Raw genomic sequence first — 18,309 nt, forward strand, 5'->3', positions numbered from 1 at the left:
GCGAGAAGGCAGGAGAATGGAGTTGAGAGAATAATAAATCAGCCATGATCAAATGGTGGAAAGACTCGATGGGCTGAATGGCCTTATTCTGCTCCTATGTCTTATGGTTGTCGCACCTCTTCAGAGAAGCTTGAACACATTCTTGAATCTTTTTCTCTGTCTGCCTGGCAGTCTCTTGATTGGGCTTTGAATAGAGTGTCTGGTCACTAGCTGCAGCAGAGAGTGCAACAACGGTTTATCAGGTGGTTTCTGAGAATAGTTTTCTGAGGAGAGATGAAGCAGACTGACCCTATACTCCCTTGAGATCAGAAGAATGTGAAGTGATCTGATTGAAACTTATAAAGTTCTTACAGAGCTTAACATAATATTTTCCCCCAGCTGGATTATCTCGAACTGGGGGTCACAACCTTAACATAAGCGGTTGCCCATTCAGGACTAAGATGAGAAGACATGTCCTCACCCAAAGGGTAGCAAATCTTTCAAACTCTCCATCCAACTGGAGGCTCAGTCACTGGATATCAGATCAACAATTTGTTTGCATATTGAAGCAAAGAAATATGGGGCTAGTACAGGAAAGTACCACTTGGGTGAAAGATCAGCCATGATCTTATTAAGTAGCAGAGCAGACAGGAGGGCCTCCTGTCTCTGTTACTTATGTCCTCATACAAGAGTTTTGACAAGTCAGGAGCCTAGCTGCTTAGAAAATTGTGTGCATAAATGTTACAATATAAAGGAAATCCCATTAGTAATTGCTATTAATTTATTACCTTGTTGTAGTATTGGATCTGTAATGTGTGCCACTGTCCATCACTGACTCCACCAGGAAGATACGGGGTTACAACCGTCATCGACTCCCCTGGAAAAAGAACATCATAGCAAGTGGACTTTAATGATGCATTCTGAAATAAACAGATGCCATATTTCAGCTACATTTAAGTTCGGTAAAATGCAATGAAGTATTCTCATCAAGACTGCCACTTTCTGCTTCCCACCCTCATGCCATACTGTTAAGGTTTACAAATCCAAAAAATTAGCACCCAAGAACCACAATAATGGTTTAACCTGACATTCTATATAATGGATACAGCATACCATGAGATCCCAAAGAATTGATTGGAAGCTATTCAATAAATAATGGGAATTTAATTCTAGATTAGGAACGGATGTAATTGGATTGAATGTTTAATGTATAAATATTTTTAGAACAAACCTGTTGAGTACTTCAACTGAACCTGTCCATTAATGATTTCTACTGCAATAAAATCATGTTTTTCATTAAATCGCCCGTTGTAAAACAGGAGCCCGTTATTTTCCTGTGTAGCGAACCTGAAAGTAGACAATAGATTTAATAATGGAATTTATTTCTATTTTTGTGCTCTCTTTTTCAACATCTTGAGCAGAAAGCACACGAATGTAATCTGTCACTAACATTCTTCCGAGCACTCTCTGTGAACTAATTCTTACTGACAAACAATCACAGCATTGAACTAATGGTCTCATCCTGACAGGTCCAGAAGCTTCATACGCAGACAGGCATTGACCTAAAGACTAAAGGGAATCCGAAAGCTCTCAGCTGAGCACAAATAATGGTCAATGGCCAAAGGGCACAGGAATTGCGTGAGAAAAGATTTCATTCATGCTTCAAATTACACAAGTCACCTCTCCCCTTCTCCTCTTTAATACTGGCTACCTACCCTGTCTACTCAGTCCTGATGCAGGTTTTGACCCGAAACATCAACAATTCCTTTCCCCCCAAAGAAGCTGCTGGACCCGCTGAGTTCTTCCAGAAGATTGTTTATTGCTCCAGATTCCAGCATCTGTAGTCTCTTCTGTCTCTCACCAAGCTCTTAATTTGTACGTCCCATCCTTGGCTGAGCAAGTCATGCTGCTACATAGTTTACATGACCATAAAGAAGGAATTGGAATTGGAATATTATTGTCAGACGTACCAAGGTATAGTGAAAAACTTGTCTGGCATACCGTTGATACAGATCAAATCATTACATAGTGCATTAAGGTAGTACAAGGTAAAACAATAACAGAATGCAGAATAAAGCATAACGGCTGCAGAGTAAGTGCAGTGCAGGTAGATAATAAGGTGCAAGATCATAATGAGGTAGATTGTGAGGTCAAGAGTCCATCTTATTGCACTAGGAAACTGTTCAATAGTCTTATAACAGTGGGATAGAAGCTGTCCTTGAATCTGGTGGTTTCAGGCTTTTGTATCTTCTGGCCAATGGGAGAGGGGAGAAGAAAGAATGTCCTGGGTGAGTGGTTTACCGAGGCAGTGAGAAGCATAGACAGAGTCCATGGAGGGGAGGCTGGTTTCCGTGATGCGCTGGGCTGCGTCCACAACTCTCTGCAGTTTATTGCAGTCACGGGCAGAGCTGTTGCCATACAAAGTAGTGATGCATCCAGATAGGATGCTTTCTACTGTGTATCAATAAAATTTGGTAGAAGGTCCTATTTCTTGGAACAATGCTTAAATCAATTTAGTGATTTCTTTTTCCTTACCATGAGTACAGAAGATTCCCCATGTGTTTCATCGAATTACTTTCAATCTTATGTCTTAACATGGAGACAAAATACTTTTCACTTGCTATTGCGGTGAAGAGGATTGTTCTTCAAATCCAGATTAAAGCCCACCTCTTGACCAACATGACAAATACCTCCATCTGAGGAGCCTGAATGGTTACAAGCAGGAAGGATCAATGAACCAGCCATGTTTTTCATAAAGTGCTTTGTTTAATAATCTAAGATTATGTCAACCAATTGTAAGTATATGCTTCTATGCAACAATGTCACGAGGATCTACATTACTGTCAAGCATTCTGTTAATTAGTCATATTTCCTTATTTTCTTCAAAACTGTGAAAGACTTTGCTCAATAGGCCACAAGCAGGTGACACAAACTGAGTACTGCAGATCTTTAGTTAAATTATTCATTCTTAGGATGTATACATATCCTTGGTTAGGCTGGCAACTTTTCTCCCTGACTAGTTATCCCTTTGAAAGCAGTGATTGGCCCTCTTCTTGAGCTACTAAAATCATAAAATGAAGATGCCTGGAGAAGTTGCCTACAGATAAGAACACAAAAAATAAGAGCAGGAATAGGCCTCTACTCATCAAGCCTGCCTCGCCATTCAATATGATCATGACTGATACCTCTGCACCTGTTCCCCATTGCCCCTCAGTTCCTCAATCTTTCAAGAACATCACCTCCACTTTAAATACACCCAAAGGAGCTGAGGAAAGGCCATTGACTTGAAATGTTAACCGTTTTCTCTATCTACAGATGCTGCTTGACTGGCTGAGTCCTTCCAGCATTTCTATTTTTGTTTCAGATTCCAGCATCTGCAGTTTTACTTTGTTGTCTTTGAAATATCTACCGTATCCTCCACCGTGAAGGCTGATGCAAAGTATTAGTTTAGATTACCTGCCATTTCCACGTTTCCCATTATTAATTCGAGACTTACCCTCCAGGAGCCCCACACTTCCCCTAGCTACCCTCGTCTTTTTGATATATCTGCAGAAGCTCTTGCTGTTTGTTTTAACATATTGTACATTCTGCATACTGCCCTAAGAAACAATCCCTAGACACCACAAAATACTCCCCCATGGTATCCTTCCATACTATTAATTATTACCACCTGAAAAGATCCCACACCACTACCCACTGCATCTATATCCCCACTCCATATTCCAATGATAACTCCTTGATTAACAATCTTATCCCACGTCCTTTCCCTTTTTTGCCCCCACTTTTGGTACACTGGATACATGGAATATTGAGTTCCCACACCCTGGTCACCCTGCGATCATGTCTCTGTAATATCCATTAGACCAAACTCATTTTTTCACTACTTGTGCCGTCAATTCAATTGTTTAAAATGCTATATGCATTCAGATCACTAACTCCAGCTTCACCTTCTGCCACACACCAACGCTTCTATCTTCAGCTCCTTCTGTCATGCTCTGATTTTCATTCTCCCCTTCGCTATTCTGTGCCAATACTCTCTCATTTATTTTAGATTTATTAAACTTCCCATCACTCGAACCCGTCCCCCAACTAATTAGTGTAAGATCTATGACCCAAGTTATGTGATTTGCTAGGTTACTAGTCCCAGAATGGTTCAGGTGAAGCCCATCCAAAGAGAAGAGCTTTCTCCTCCCCAGTACCAGTGCCAGTGAATTACGATTTTTTATGGAAAGCGAAATGTATTTAAGAATCTGACACACGAATTCAAAGAGGACCCTTGACATATACAATGCTGCTCAATGAAATGCAGTATGCTTCAGGATGACGTTTCCAGGATTTTTAATGGTGCTTGCATGTCCCCACATCCTCCTTGTGTCACTCGAGCAAAACCAATTGTGCAGAATCCAAGAGGGCTATTTCTGTGTCACTTAAAAGGAACCTTCCTAAGTCCAAGGCTGGTGCTGGAAACCCAACTCAGGTAGATCTCCTTTAAGTAATTTACTTACCTCACTTGTTAGCCCCATTAATGAGACCAAGCCTCACCTACCCCACACTCACTGATCTGCAGTCCAATCTGATCAGACACTTCCTCATCCACCACCTAACTGTTGTCTGAACTGAAATCCTCCCCATTCACCAAAACAAACAACAGCCACACCTAACCAATTAACAATATTATCCTTGGCTTTTGACCCCATCTCTATCTCATTCATCCCTCCCCACTCCATGATTACCAATCATAACCTTCAACTATCAACTCCCACCACCAAACAAAACTATTGAAACTTTCCTGATCTCCAGAAGCTGCTCCTCATCCTGATCTCTGGATGCTAACTCTTGTTCTGACCCCTCTACTTACTAAATGGTGTTGACCTACTTCTCAACCCTACCATATCAACCCCCTTGTGATCCAGTCTTACCTGATTTCCATGGGAGTGTAGGAAGGAAAGGCCTTTGCCCATGCAAGGGTGATTTAGTAAGCATTAGGCCTCCTATGCTACTGAATGTCTAGTGGCATGCTCATAATCAACAGATTTATGGACCAGTACATGGAAACTAGATGCATCTTTCAAACAGCTGACCAATTTCTAGGCCAATTCTTCCTTACACCTTCAGTATTAGGCTTGAACTGGGTTTATCAGGAGGTGTAAGCCAAGTAGAAAATAATGGCCTGGAATTTCCTGGCATCATAAAACTATTTTACTCCCTGATCTGCAATAATCTAGAGTGAATCTTCTACTGGCAACCTCCTGAACAAATCAGTCTCCAGTATCTGTTTCTCTTTCCAAAGCTGCGACCTGCCCTCTTAAGTATTTCTGGCATTTTTAGTTTTTGTTTCAGATTTCTAGCATTTGCAGTTTTTTGCTTTATCATTTCTTCAAAGTTGATTGAAGATCATGACACTGGAGCATGACAGCAGGAAAACCCTCTACCATCCCCTTTCCAGTATTTCATAAGTCTTTGAAAAGCTCTTTTTTTTCAGAAAACTGATGTTTCACAAACTAATTCACACACTGGTGCATACAAGAGAAATCAGTAACATTCCTCTTATACTTTACCCTGTTCTTTCCGATTCGAGAGTAGAACTGAAGTTTCCACTTGTTTTCCCAGAGCAATAAGAAATTTGGTGTTAATCAACATCAATTGTATTCAATGCCCCTCACACCCACACGTTAGTGTAGTGGTTAGAGTAACGCCATTACAGCACCAGCAATCGGGGTTCAATTCCCACTGTTGTCTGTAAGGAGTTTGTACGTTCTCCCCATGTCTGAGTGGGTTTCCTCCGGGTGCTCCAGTTTCCTCCCACATTCCAAAGACGTACGGGTAGGTTAACATGGGTTTAAATGGGTGATGTGGACTCGCTGGGCCGGAAGGGCCTGTTACTGTGCTGTAAATAAATTTTATAAGTTTATTTTTGTGATCTTCTGAAATAGTTGTACTGCACAAAAAGTGGGCCTCGACCAAAAAAATGATCAGGCCTTCACAGTGGGGAAAAAGATATACATTGAGAGTTTCCAATCCCTGCATTCATTTGCAAGTCTTTGAGAAGGAGTCAAAATTTAAGCTGAACCATATTGGAGTGGGGCCACTAACATTACAAAGGTCTTGAATTAACTTTTGAGAAGTGACTGCCTTTCCCTACTCACAAGAAAATAGTTTTGTTTACTTTTCAGAAGTCTTTTTAGTAACTTCAAAATTGTTGTAATTGTTACTGTTTTCTTCACAATTGTTGGATTGACACCGAGTTAAAATGTAGGTCATTGATTAATACATTTCAGCTTTAATAATCCACTAAATCTAGACATATTTTTCAAAGCAAATTTAAAACAAAATATGCTGGAACATTTGTTCGATTGTTCTGGTTTACAATAGATTTTTGTTCAACACTATACTGATTAGTTTGAGCAGAAACCGTTGTTGGGAGAAGGTTGGAAGAAACAATTTTTGGAATATATGCAATTGCACCAGAGTTGTTGATTATCCTCAAACAGAAACGTTTCCCCTCAGCCCCAACTTCAAAACAGCACTTCCCACTGAATAAATGATATTTTCTATTTCCCACATCAGCTACCTGGTAATGAAAGAATGAAATTGCCAATTACTGCAAAAGCCATTTAGGAACAGAAACATTTTTGAACCAGTTCGAGTCAGACTGAGCATGCCCAAATGCATTTCACAGAAGAGTAGCTCTGTTTTAATTTCAACTCAATTTCAAATGCTACAGTCAGTACACCTCTTAGTAATAAGACTTATTGCTCGGCATTACATTGTCCAACTTATCACACCAGATGTTTCCCCATATACTATTATTTACTACCTTACAAAAGCAGTACACTTCACGTGGTATGTCATTGCCAGTAAAATGCTTTGGAGGATCTTGAGGTTGTGAAAGGCACTAAGTAAATGCAATTTGTCCCTCTCCTTGTATTTTGAAAGAGAAATATTAAGTTGTATTAAATTGAAATGATAGGGAATGGAACAAGTTTATAGCTAGAAGTATTGAACAGCTTTTTCTTTACTTGCAGAGCAGCTGACTTGGTATTTTTGACAGAATTTAACCCTGACCTTTAATTTATTTAGTTACATAAAACCATTTGATTTCTTTGTGCTAGAAACTAATAAAATATCTGAATGGTAACCAGGACAACCCCCTGCTGTTGCATCCTTTGCATAATAAAATTGCAACAGTGGGCAACTATAATGAGATGTCATTACTGTAAAATGAATAGTATCTTTTACTTCATTTCACTTGAATACAAGTTTAATCCATTATCATTGTTACCAAGCACCATTAACTGAGTTTGTACTAAACTCTCTCCACCCACTTTAGACCTAAATGGAGAGCCATATGCAGGACAGAAAGCCCATCATGTGAATCACTGCCCTGCTTAGTGCCTGTGAAATGAGTCTGAGTTGCATATGGGTGGCAAAGGAATGCAATAATGTGCCCAGCCTAATTGTATTAAAAAGGCCCAGAGCAGCAGTAGGATTTAATTTTTAAAAAATCATGTTAAATATATTTTATTCTGCAAATTCCATCTAGATTAAAAACATTTTCATCATAAACTATTACACATTAAAGCTTAACACTTACTAAAGCAGATTTTGGATCCACTACAATGAAACAGGAGGTATTTCTACTGACTGTTCAGGATGGAGAAGTAATTTTTTTTCCAAGTCTCCATCTGATCTTCTTACTGATGAATTTATTCAAGCACACATGCTCCTCAATTGTAAATTCACTTCATCTGCCACAAATAAAGAACCCTGGCATCTTTATTTGGATATTTACTTGCTGTTTCTTATGAAGTTTTTATAATGTGTCTGCACCAAAAGGTCTTCAAAAATCTATTTGGTTCCTCCCAGCATTCTGTCAGCAAATTTCATTGCCCCACCTGTTCCGATTAGCATTTCTAAGCATTTCAGGTCTCTCTATAAATAAAGCATCCCCTTTTCATATTCAACACCCAAAACCCAATCCCCATTTACTCTTGGCATCTGACCAAAGTAAAAAGAACACACAAGAATGCATCAGGCCCTTGAAGCCTGCCCCTCCTTTTAATATCATCATGGCTGATCTATGTTGGCCTCAATTCCTCTTCTGTGCCATTATTCCATACCCCTCTATTCCTCAATCTATCAAACATTTATCCACCTCCACTTCTAATACTTCTCATGATTCAGCTTCCACCACTCGATGGGGCAGCATATACCGGAGAGTCACCATCCTCTGCAAGAAGAAATTTCTATGTACCTCAGTTTTAAATGATCGGCCCCATATCTTATAGTTGTGCCCCCTTATTCAGGACTCTCCCATTAGTGAAAACATCTCAGCATCTACCCTGTCAAGCCCCCTTAGGATCTTATATGTTTGAATAAGGTCATTCCTCATTCTTCTAAACTCCAAGAAATACAGTCCCATTGTTCACTGCTTACAGAGCCAGTCCTGCATTTGCATTAAAGAATGATTCATGGCCTTAGAAGTCTCTGACAGATAACAACTCATAATGTCACAAATTTTAAGTACTCTCTTTCTCTATGCATTTAAACACGAGCCAAGGTAGAAGCGCCCTACTCATCTTGAGAATAAACTCATGATCCCTTCAACTATCATTTCATTTAAGGCTGTAAAAAAAATGGCAACTTTGAACATGATTACCAACTTTGTAGGTAAAGTCTCCCAGGATCACACATTAGACATGCTCCTTGATGACGGGATCAAAATCATTTCCCTATGATAATAATCCCTTCCATGGTCTCTCCAAGCAAATTGTTCCTATAGAGAGACTTTCTAACCAATAAATTTCAGAAACTGCATTTACCTAAACTACCTCCAGCAGGTTCAATTATTGCATTTTAATTCAGCAAAACAGCCTCTCACTGGGAAAGCATGAAGAAGCAGAGAATACTTACGACAGAGATATTGTCAGGTGAAATCTTTGTCTCAGGCCATGAAACATCACGAAAGACTTTGGTGGAAAGGATCGTGCAGTCACTTCACAGTACGGCTTATCATATCCTCCTGAAGGGCAATTACACTTGAATCCACCCTCTGGGAGATTCATGCAGGACCCGCCATTTCTACACACACCTGGAGAACAGCGGCCAGACCGAATGTCCACTTCGCAGTGATCACCTAACCAGGGTGAAAGTGCAAAAGTCAATGTGGACGTGTCAGATGTACAATTTCTGTAACTAAATTAGATACAACTGGGATTGCAGCATTGCACAAGCCAGCCTCTTGTTTAAACCCTCTGGAAACTGGAATGTTGCTGATCAAAGTGACTCTTGCTGAAAACAAAGAAACCCATATTAAAGATCATTCTGTTGCATTTGGAAAATAATAACAGTAGCTGTGTGTAGCAGATTGTTTGAAAGTGGAATAGTATACAAAATTCTCACAATGACATTTGACAGACACCAATGAGACAAAGACAAAATACCTCCAAATCAATGTGAACATTTGATTCACACTTTGAATATATCCAAAGAGGGTACTGATGATGATTTCATTAAAAATACTGGAAGGTGATTAACTTATCTCCAGTGGGCTTAGGTGGGTCTTATTTCAAGGTACTAAGGTTAGATCAACAAATTCTATTTGTTTTCTTTTTTTTAATAATTTTATAGAATCATTAGACAACAAAAACAGCAGCTCGCTATTATGGTGGGCCAGGTTTTTGAAAAAGCTATCCAGTTAGTTCCATTTCACTGCTCTTGCCCCATAGCCTAGAAACATTTTCCCTCTAATGGAGTGACAACTGATGAAGTTCTATAGAGCACTGGCTAAAAGAAACATTGAAATTAACTTACAAAGACCTGAATTATCAATAATGATAATAAGTAAATTCAGGGAAAATTCTGCAATGACTGCTAATTTTGTTCCTTTTACTTGGCAAGTCAACAAACCTTTAGTACATTTAATATAGACACAATGTATAAATATAAATTGAGTGAAATTAACTATAATTCTGTATAACTTTCTACAGAACATTTTAAAATGGGCAATGCTGATGTGATTATACTGCTGGGTCATTAAGAGTAGGGTACTTGGAATGCATTGAGGCTTAAGTATTTAACATTAACCACCAGTCGTCACGGTACTGAAGCAGTTTCCATTAAGGATAAATCTCAAATAAATTTCCATTTGAATAAATTTCCCTTCCCCCAAACAATTTAAAATGGAAAGCAAAACTATCTGTCAAGTTTTGTTAGAAAAACCTAGAGTAAGTCAAGGTGCAATGCCCATTATAAATTACCTAATGGACAATGTGAGATTTTATAGAGTCCTCCACTTCAAAGCAATACATCAATGGACAAAATGTAGGAAGAAATAGAGCAAGAATTTTTGGCAACAAAAACAATTGATTATGTGTACTGTGTATTTCTCCTCAGATAATTTAACTTTAACTTTAAGAATGTTGATTTCTCATTTTAGATATCAGCAAATGTACATTGTAACAGCAGTAAGCCTTACACCACTTATTTCCTAAATTATCCTTTAACAAACTCTCAACCTTTTTCTTGTTCTATTAGTTATTGCTTCCATATATAGACACTGCAAGATATTTCTCCTCATATCATCTTAGGTAATTTTCTCTGCAATTCCCATACAATAACCCTGCCTTGGCAGATGACTTATTCCTTGATGTCTAATAATGCAGCTCTTTGACCAACTGACAGAAGGTGTATACTTACAAACAAGGGGCTAAAGCAGCACAACAAAATCATTAATGCATTCCATTCCTTTTGTTCATAAACATCTCGCCAAACAAAAAGAAATTCAAAGTTTGCTTAATAAGTTTAGTCTGATGCTTTCCCATTAACTTTCTTGTCAACCTTGAATTTGTGTGGCCAAATATATGCAACAATAAGATTTTTGGAACAATTGCTTACTGGAATTCTTTCTTCATTCATTTATAGGTTCATCACTGACTAGATTAGCATTTATTGCCCATCCTCAATCATCCTCATGTTAAAATAAACACCTCATGAACCACTCATGATGGCACTCTTGCCCCAGAAGAGTTCCACTGGGATAAGTGTTCTTATTCAGTTAATTCCACTGTATTTTTAATGTCTATGCAAACCATTCCCACAGGTAAATGGCACCTTGGCTTACTATCGCATCTGAAACACAAAAGCTTGTAGCATTCCCAGCAGTAGTGGATTGAAATATCAATCCAGCGGGATGAGGGACTTTGATTATATGGAAAGATTAGAAAAGCTTTCTTAGAGTACAGAAGAATAATAAAAAAAACAAGAGGTTGATAGAGGTATTCAAACTCTCAAATAATTTTCATAAAATTATTAAAGGTAAATTAATTTCAAGGCTGATGGTGAGATAGAGAGGATATAACATTAAGGAACTGGCAAAAGAACCAGACTAATACCATAAATGGGATGCATCTAATATAAATTTGAATTTTATACACTTCTCCATACAATGGGAGCTGAGAATAATTTGTGCGATGTCAGTTTCAGAATCTGACCACCCACCAGTGAGACTTATTGACATTACCACCATCAAGGTGTCCAGTATCAACAGCCTGTGGGTCCCCAATAGCCTGAAACTTAATTGGTCCAGGCACATAAACACTGTGTTGGAGTAGCAGGTCAGAGGCTAGGTATCTCATGGTAATTGACTCACCTTCTGAGTCCCCAAAGCCTTACTACCATCTAAATGGCAGGTCAGGAGTGCAATGGAACATCCTCCACAATGCACGAATAAAAACCTCAACATCATTTACGACCAAACACCCCACTCGACATCCACCTCGTCCATCACTTGAAACATTGCCTCCCTCCATGAGTATCAGAGCAGCACTGCACACCATCTGGTTAACTACCAACCACTGGATATAATTAGAACAAATCTGGCAGAGATAATCATTTATGATTGTATTAAACGAAAGTTCTAGCGAACTACAACGGATGCTGTAGTTGAAGCAGCGTAGATAATGTAATTGACTGTGGGTTTTTTTGGGAGAGAGGTTGGGAAGGCAGAGAAGGGGATCAGTTTCACCAACACCGTTCGTTGCATTCAAAAGCACCAGCAGCCTCCTCCCCAATCCCAAACATTTACATATTCATAAGCCAATACCACGAATAAAAATATTTGCTGAGAATTTTCAGAACAAGGCTTATTATTTAAGTATTTTGCTGGACATCTTTGACATTATTGGGCTCTTTTGCAGCACAACTTCTGGCCATCATTTCAGTTTATTTTTTTTTTGTTTTGATAGATTCCTTATTTGATTGCATTTGTTTCTTGAAACATGGCTACCGCAAAATTGCCCCAAGTGCAGTTTATTCAAATCTAACAACTCCATGATTCTAAATACAGGCCTGTATCAAGGGAAAGATTAATGAGACAAGTCAAATTCAAATAATATGCTGCTACTTTTTGCTCAAAAATAATGTTACTTAGGTGAACAGGGACCATGGATCTCCACCTCAGGCTCAATCTGGATATGATAAAAAAAAATGAATATAATGATGATAACTACATTATTTGGATGTTTAAAGAATCCAATATGAAAAGAAGAAAGGAAAAGGGTAAAACTAAAACTCTACACTAACTTCTTGGTTTCATAACTATAAATAAAAGTCAAGCTTGTGAAATGCATTTTGGAATAGCATATATGACTCCAGCAACCCTGAACCAAATCATAACAGCACAGAAACAGGCCTTTCGGCCCGCTATGTCCATGCTGACCATCAGGTCCCCATCTATACTTATTCCATTTACCAGCACTCGGTCTGTAGCCTTCTACACCTCGCCAGTTCGTCCACCTACTTCTAAACGTTCTTAGAGTACCTGCCTCCACCACTCCCACAGGCAGTGCATCCAGATTCCAACCACCCACTAGGTGAAAAAAATTCTTACTGAGATCCCATTTAAACATCTTACTTTTTACCCAAAACCTATGTCCTTTAGTTTTAGATACATTTGCTATATGAACAATAGTTTCCTATTATCCACCCTATCTATGTGCCTAATAATTCTGTTTACATACATCAGGACCCCCCTTAGTTTCCTCTGCTCCAAGGAGAACAAATCCAGCTTTTCCAGTCTCTCCACATAACTGAAACTCTCCATCCCAAGCAACATCGTGGTGAATCTCCTCTGTACCCTCTTGAATGCAATTCTTCCTATAGAGTGGCAACCAGAAATATATGCAGAACTCTAGCTGTGACCTAGTCAACGTCTTACAAAGATGTACCATATCCTCTCTGCTCTTATATTCTCTACCGTGACCAACGAATGCAAGTATCCCATATGCCTCTTCACCACCTTGTACAGTCACCTTCAGGGAATGTTGGACTTCTACACCAGGGTCCCTCTGTTCTTCAATACCCACTAGAGCCTAACCATTCATTGTGTATATCCTACTCTTAGTCCTCCAAAAATGCAACACCCCGCACTAATTAGAATTAAAATTCCATCTGCTGTTGCCCTGCCCATCTTTCTAACTGATCAATATCATCCTGTGGCCCAAGACTATCCTCTTCATTATCAACAATACTAACTATTGCTGTCATCTACAAAGCCATCAGCCTTTCCCCAATTCAGAATGTCAGTTTCCGGACCATCCTTGCCCCTTTCCACAACAACCCAGAAACTTCCGAGTTATGGTCCAAAATGCTCTCCGCTTACACTTCAATTATTTGCTCAGCTACATTATCTAAGATTAAATTCAGTACTGCCCCTTCTCTAATAGGACTATCTATGTACTGGCTATGTACTATAACACCATTATCCTTGCACCTCTCAATAACTTTCAACATACCTGCTCAATCAAGAGGCATAGTGTACTGTTCAGCTATGGAGTGCTAAACCAGAAACTATTTTCACTGTTCCTGCTCCCAAGAATCATCAAATACCAATTAAAACTGGGCTTATTTTATAATGCTTAGCCCAGAGGGCTGAGGCCAACTGTAGTTTCTGAATAGTTGTACCTCATGTGATCAGCTAAGCTGGGACAGATCTGGAATCAAACCTATATCCATTTTTTTTTAGGGAGCTCAAATAGTTTAATTAGTTCATATTATATATTAAAAAATCAAAACATATTCAGGTCTGGAATCTTATCTGAGTACTTGCAAGCATGGAAACAGACATTCTATGATTGAGCATGCACAACCTAGGGACTTTGTGTGGAACAAGAATGTTTTGAGGCTGAGAGATATTATTCTTAATGTTATAATGATTTATAAATTATATTAGAACCTTGTCATTTGTTTTTGACCATCTGTTTGTCTCTATGTTACACACTTGCATGATTCAGATAACTATTATTCTGTCATGATGACAACATACCGATTTTTTTTGCAATTCTTAACCAATTATTTTCACTACAATTATTATCACAATTTTCATTTTATTAAAATTAAAGTGCATTTTTGAAATAATTGTCTGCTGGAAGGGAGACTAAAAGGCTCTGGTGTAATATTAAGCTTCAAAGTATTCAGTACAATAGACAAATCTCATTGTAATTTATGAAGGGAGCTTGCCTGAATCCAACAAATAAATTATAGTTCAGAGTAAGAAATGAGACTATTATTTTGTTTGCCCTCTTCTGGGCAGAGTATAGTTAGCCTCAGACCTTAAATGGAACAACTCATTTCAGGGTACATTCATTGACCTGCAGACTTACACTGGTTCCCAGTTGAGCAATGGATCAACTTTAAAATTCTCATCCTTGCTTTAAGATCCCTCTATAGTCATTTGCTTCCTCGTATGTTATTCACTACTACCATTTCTTTTACGAATAATTTAAAATCTAATTCCCTGATCAAGCTTTTAGTCTTGTGCCCCAATAGCTCACATGATGAGGTCAATTAGGGAAGCTCTTCTGCAGAACTTTGGAAACCCTTTGTTATGTCAGAGGTGTTGTAGAAATAGACATCAATGTTATTGTTGGTAGAAACATCAGTCTCAGAGGAGAACACAAATTGCACATGACACCATTACAGCTTTGGGATGGAAATGATGTCCAAAAACATTATCATCCTCCTAATTGTAAGATGACAACATAGGTGTCACAATGCAAGCAAATGGAATGAATTTCTTTATACTGAAAAATACTTATTTTAAATTAACATTCTAAACATAACAAGATGGATATTACAAAAACATTATATTTCCCATGGTAGGGGTGTCTAAAAGAGGAGGGCATATGTTTAAGGTGAGAGGGAGGAGGTTTACGAGGACCAAGTTTTTCACACAAAAAGTAGTTTGTATCTGGAGTGAGGTGGTGGAGGCAGGAACAGTAACAACATTTAAGAGACACCTGGACAGGTGTTTGAATGAGGAAGGCATACAGGGGTATGAATTCAATTTAGGCAAGAGGGATTGGGCAAGTGGGGTATGGATAGACATGATGGTTGGCATTGATACGTTTGATACGTTAGGCTGACGGGCCTATTCCCTATGTTCAACTTCAAGTTCAAGTTTAGGTTTATTGCCATGGCCATACATACCTAGGGTATAAATGCCATGAAAATTAGCTTTCTGCAGCAGCAGCAGCAGCAGAGTAAATTCCAAGCATGACAAACATAAATTACATAAACTTAAATTATACAGTGGCATGCAAAGGTTTAGGCACCGCTGGTCAAAATTTCTGTTACTGTTAACAGCTAAGCGAGTAAAAGACCACCTGATTTCGAAAAGGCATAAAGTTAAAGATGACACATTTCTTTAATATTTTAAGCAAGATTACTTTTTTATTTCCATCTTTTACAGTTTCAAAATAACAAAAAAGGAAAAGGGCCCGAAGCAAAAGTTTGGGCACCCTGCATGGTCAGTACTTAGTAACACCCCCTTTGGCAAGTATCACAGCTTGTAAACGCTTCCTGTAGCCAGCTAAGAGTCTTTCAATTCTTGTTTGGGGGATTTTCGCCCATTCTTCCTTGCAAAAGGCTTCTAGTTCTGTGAGATTCTTCGGCCGTCTTGCATGCACTGCTCTGTTGAGGTCTATCCACAGATTTTCGATGATGTTTAGGTCGGGGGACTGTGAGGGCCATGGCAAGACCTTCAGCTTGTGCCTCTTGAGGTAGTCAGTCCATTGTGGATTTTGAGGTGTGCTTAGCATCGTTATCCTGTTGTAGAAGCCATCCTCTTTTCATCTTCAGCTTTTTTTTTACAGACGGTGTGATGTTCGCTTCCAAAATTTGCTGGTATTTAATTGAATTCATTCTTCCCTCTACCAGTGAAATGTTCCCCGTGCCACTGGCTGCAACACAAGCCCAAAGCATGATCGATCCACCCCCGTGCTTAACAGTTGGAGAGGTGTTTTTTTTTCCATGAAATTCTGCACCTTTTTTCCTCCAAACTTTCCTGCGTCCTCACCACAAAATTCAGCGTCAGAAGTTTGCAAAGGAACATCTAAACAAGCCCGATGCATTTTGGAAACAAGTCCTGTGGACTGGTGAAGTTAAAATAGAACTTCTTGGCAGCAATGAGCAAAGGTATGTTTGGAGAAAAAAGGGCGCAGAATTTCTGTAAAAAAGCTGAAGATGAAAAGAGGATGGCTTCTACAACAGGATAATGATGCTAAACACACCTCAAAATCCTCAATGGACTGACTACCTCAAGAGGCACAAGCTGAAGGTTTTGCCATGGCCCTCACAGTCCCCCCACCTAAACATCATCGAAAATCTGTGGATCGACCTCAACATGCAAGAAGGCCGAAGAATCTCACAGAACTAGAAGCCTTTTGCAAGGAAGAATGGGCGAAAATCCCCCAAACAATTGAAAGACTCTTAGCTGGCTAAGCTGTGATACTTGCCAAAGGGGGTGTTACTAAGTACTGACCATGCAGGGTGCCCAAACTTTTGCTTCGGGCCCTTTTCCTTTTTTGTTATTTTGAAACTATAAAAGATGGAAATAAAAAAGTAATCTTGCTTAAAATATTAAAGAAATGTGTCATCTTTAACTTTATGCCTTTTGAAAATCAGGTCATCTTTTCCACACTTAGCTATTCACAGCAACAGAAATTTTGACCAGGGGTGCCCAAACTTTTGCATGCCACTGTACATAACTTACATGACAAAATAAACAAAAATAAACATAACAACATCAGTGCAAGTTGAGGGAAATATGGACTATAGATAGAATTAGGCAATGGGGAAGAGGCTGTTTTTGAACCTTGAGGTGTGGGTCTTCAGGCTCCTGTATCTCCTGCCTGATGCAGTGATGAGAAGAGGGCATGGCCTGGATGGTGGGGGTTCTTAATGATGGATGGTGTCTCCCTGAGACATTTCCTCTTGTAGATGTCCTCGATGGTGGGGAGAGCTGTGCCCATGATGGAACTGGCCAAGCCCACCATTCTCTGTAGCCTCTTGCGTTCCTGTGCATTGGAGTTCCCATATCAGGCCATGATGCAACCAGTCAGATGCATTCCTATGTACATCTGTAGAAAGTTGTCAGAGTCTTCGATGACATGCTGAATTTCCTTAAACTGCTAAGAAAGTAAAGACGCTGGTGCACCTTCTTCATGGTTGCATCCAGGAACCTGAAGCTGCCCAACCTTTCCATTGCAGACCTTTCAATGAGGACTGGTGCTAATTCATCTGACTTCCCCTTCCTAAAGTCCACGATCAATTCCTTGGTTTTGTTGACATTTGCTGTCATGACATCATTCAACCAGCTGACCTATCTCACTCCTGTACACCTCCTCATTACCATCCATACATATTGCTGTTCATAAGCTGTACATTTGTTTCAGTATTTAACAGGGAGGTAAAATAGGTGAACATGACATTGGAGAGTGAAATGAATAAAGAAATGTATTTAAAATAGAAAAAGGGAATACATTACATAACCTTATCAAACTCAAATCCTGGTCCAGATGGATTTCATTGACATATTTTAGAAAAAGATTTAGCAGAGGCATGTATTTAAAAAATTATGCGAAAAGTGTTATGCCAGAGGACCGATGGATAGCTAACATAATACCTATATCTACGAGAGGGAACAAAAATGTGTCCTGGGAAGTATAGACCAGTTAGCTTATAATCGATGTCAGGAAAAGAATAAGAATTCTACTGTAGGAGAGACTGGAAAAACATTGAGAAGTGAAAAAGAATAATAATGAATAAATAGCATGGCTTTCAAAAGGAAAAATCATGCTTGACAAACCCCATTGGATGTTATGTGGTGATAACAGAGAAAGCAGACAAGGTAGTGCAGTAGATATACATTCAGATTTTCAAAAGGACTTTGAAAAGGAAACACATAACATACTGATGAATAAGATCAGAGAATGCAGAGTCAGACTATTTCTAGATGGCTTCAGAACAGAAAGCAGAGAACAGAATTAAATG

At 39.0% G+C, this 18,309-nt stretch overlaps 1 protein-coding gene across 1 annotated transcript in view; it reads right to left on the reverse strand.

The window, feature by feature from the left end:
- celsr3 (cadherin, EGF LAG seven-pass G-type receptor 3) overlaps positions 1-18,309 on the reverse strand; it is a 195,994-nt gene that overhangs the window by 125,595 nt on the left and 52,090 nt on the right. The window contains 3 exon segments of the mRNA XM_052017972.1: positions 768-856; positions 1,211-1,326; positions 8,893-9,115. Of these exon segments, the coding sequence (XP_051873932.1) occupies positions 768-856; positions 1,211-1,326; positions 8,893-9,115 (428 nt within the window).

Source organism: Pristis pectinata, chromosome 6 (assembly GCF_009764475.1).
Source record: "Pristis pectinata isolate sPriPec2 chromosome 6, sPriPec2.1.pri, whole genome shotgun sequence".
Taxonomy (NCBI): Eukaryota; Metazoa; Chordata; class Chondrichthyes; order Rhinopristiformes; family Pristidae; genus Pristis; species Pristis pectinata.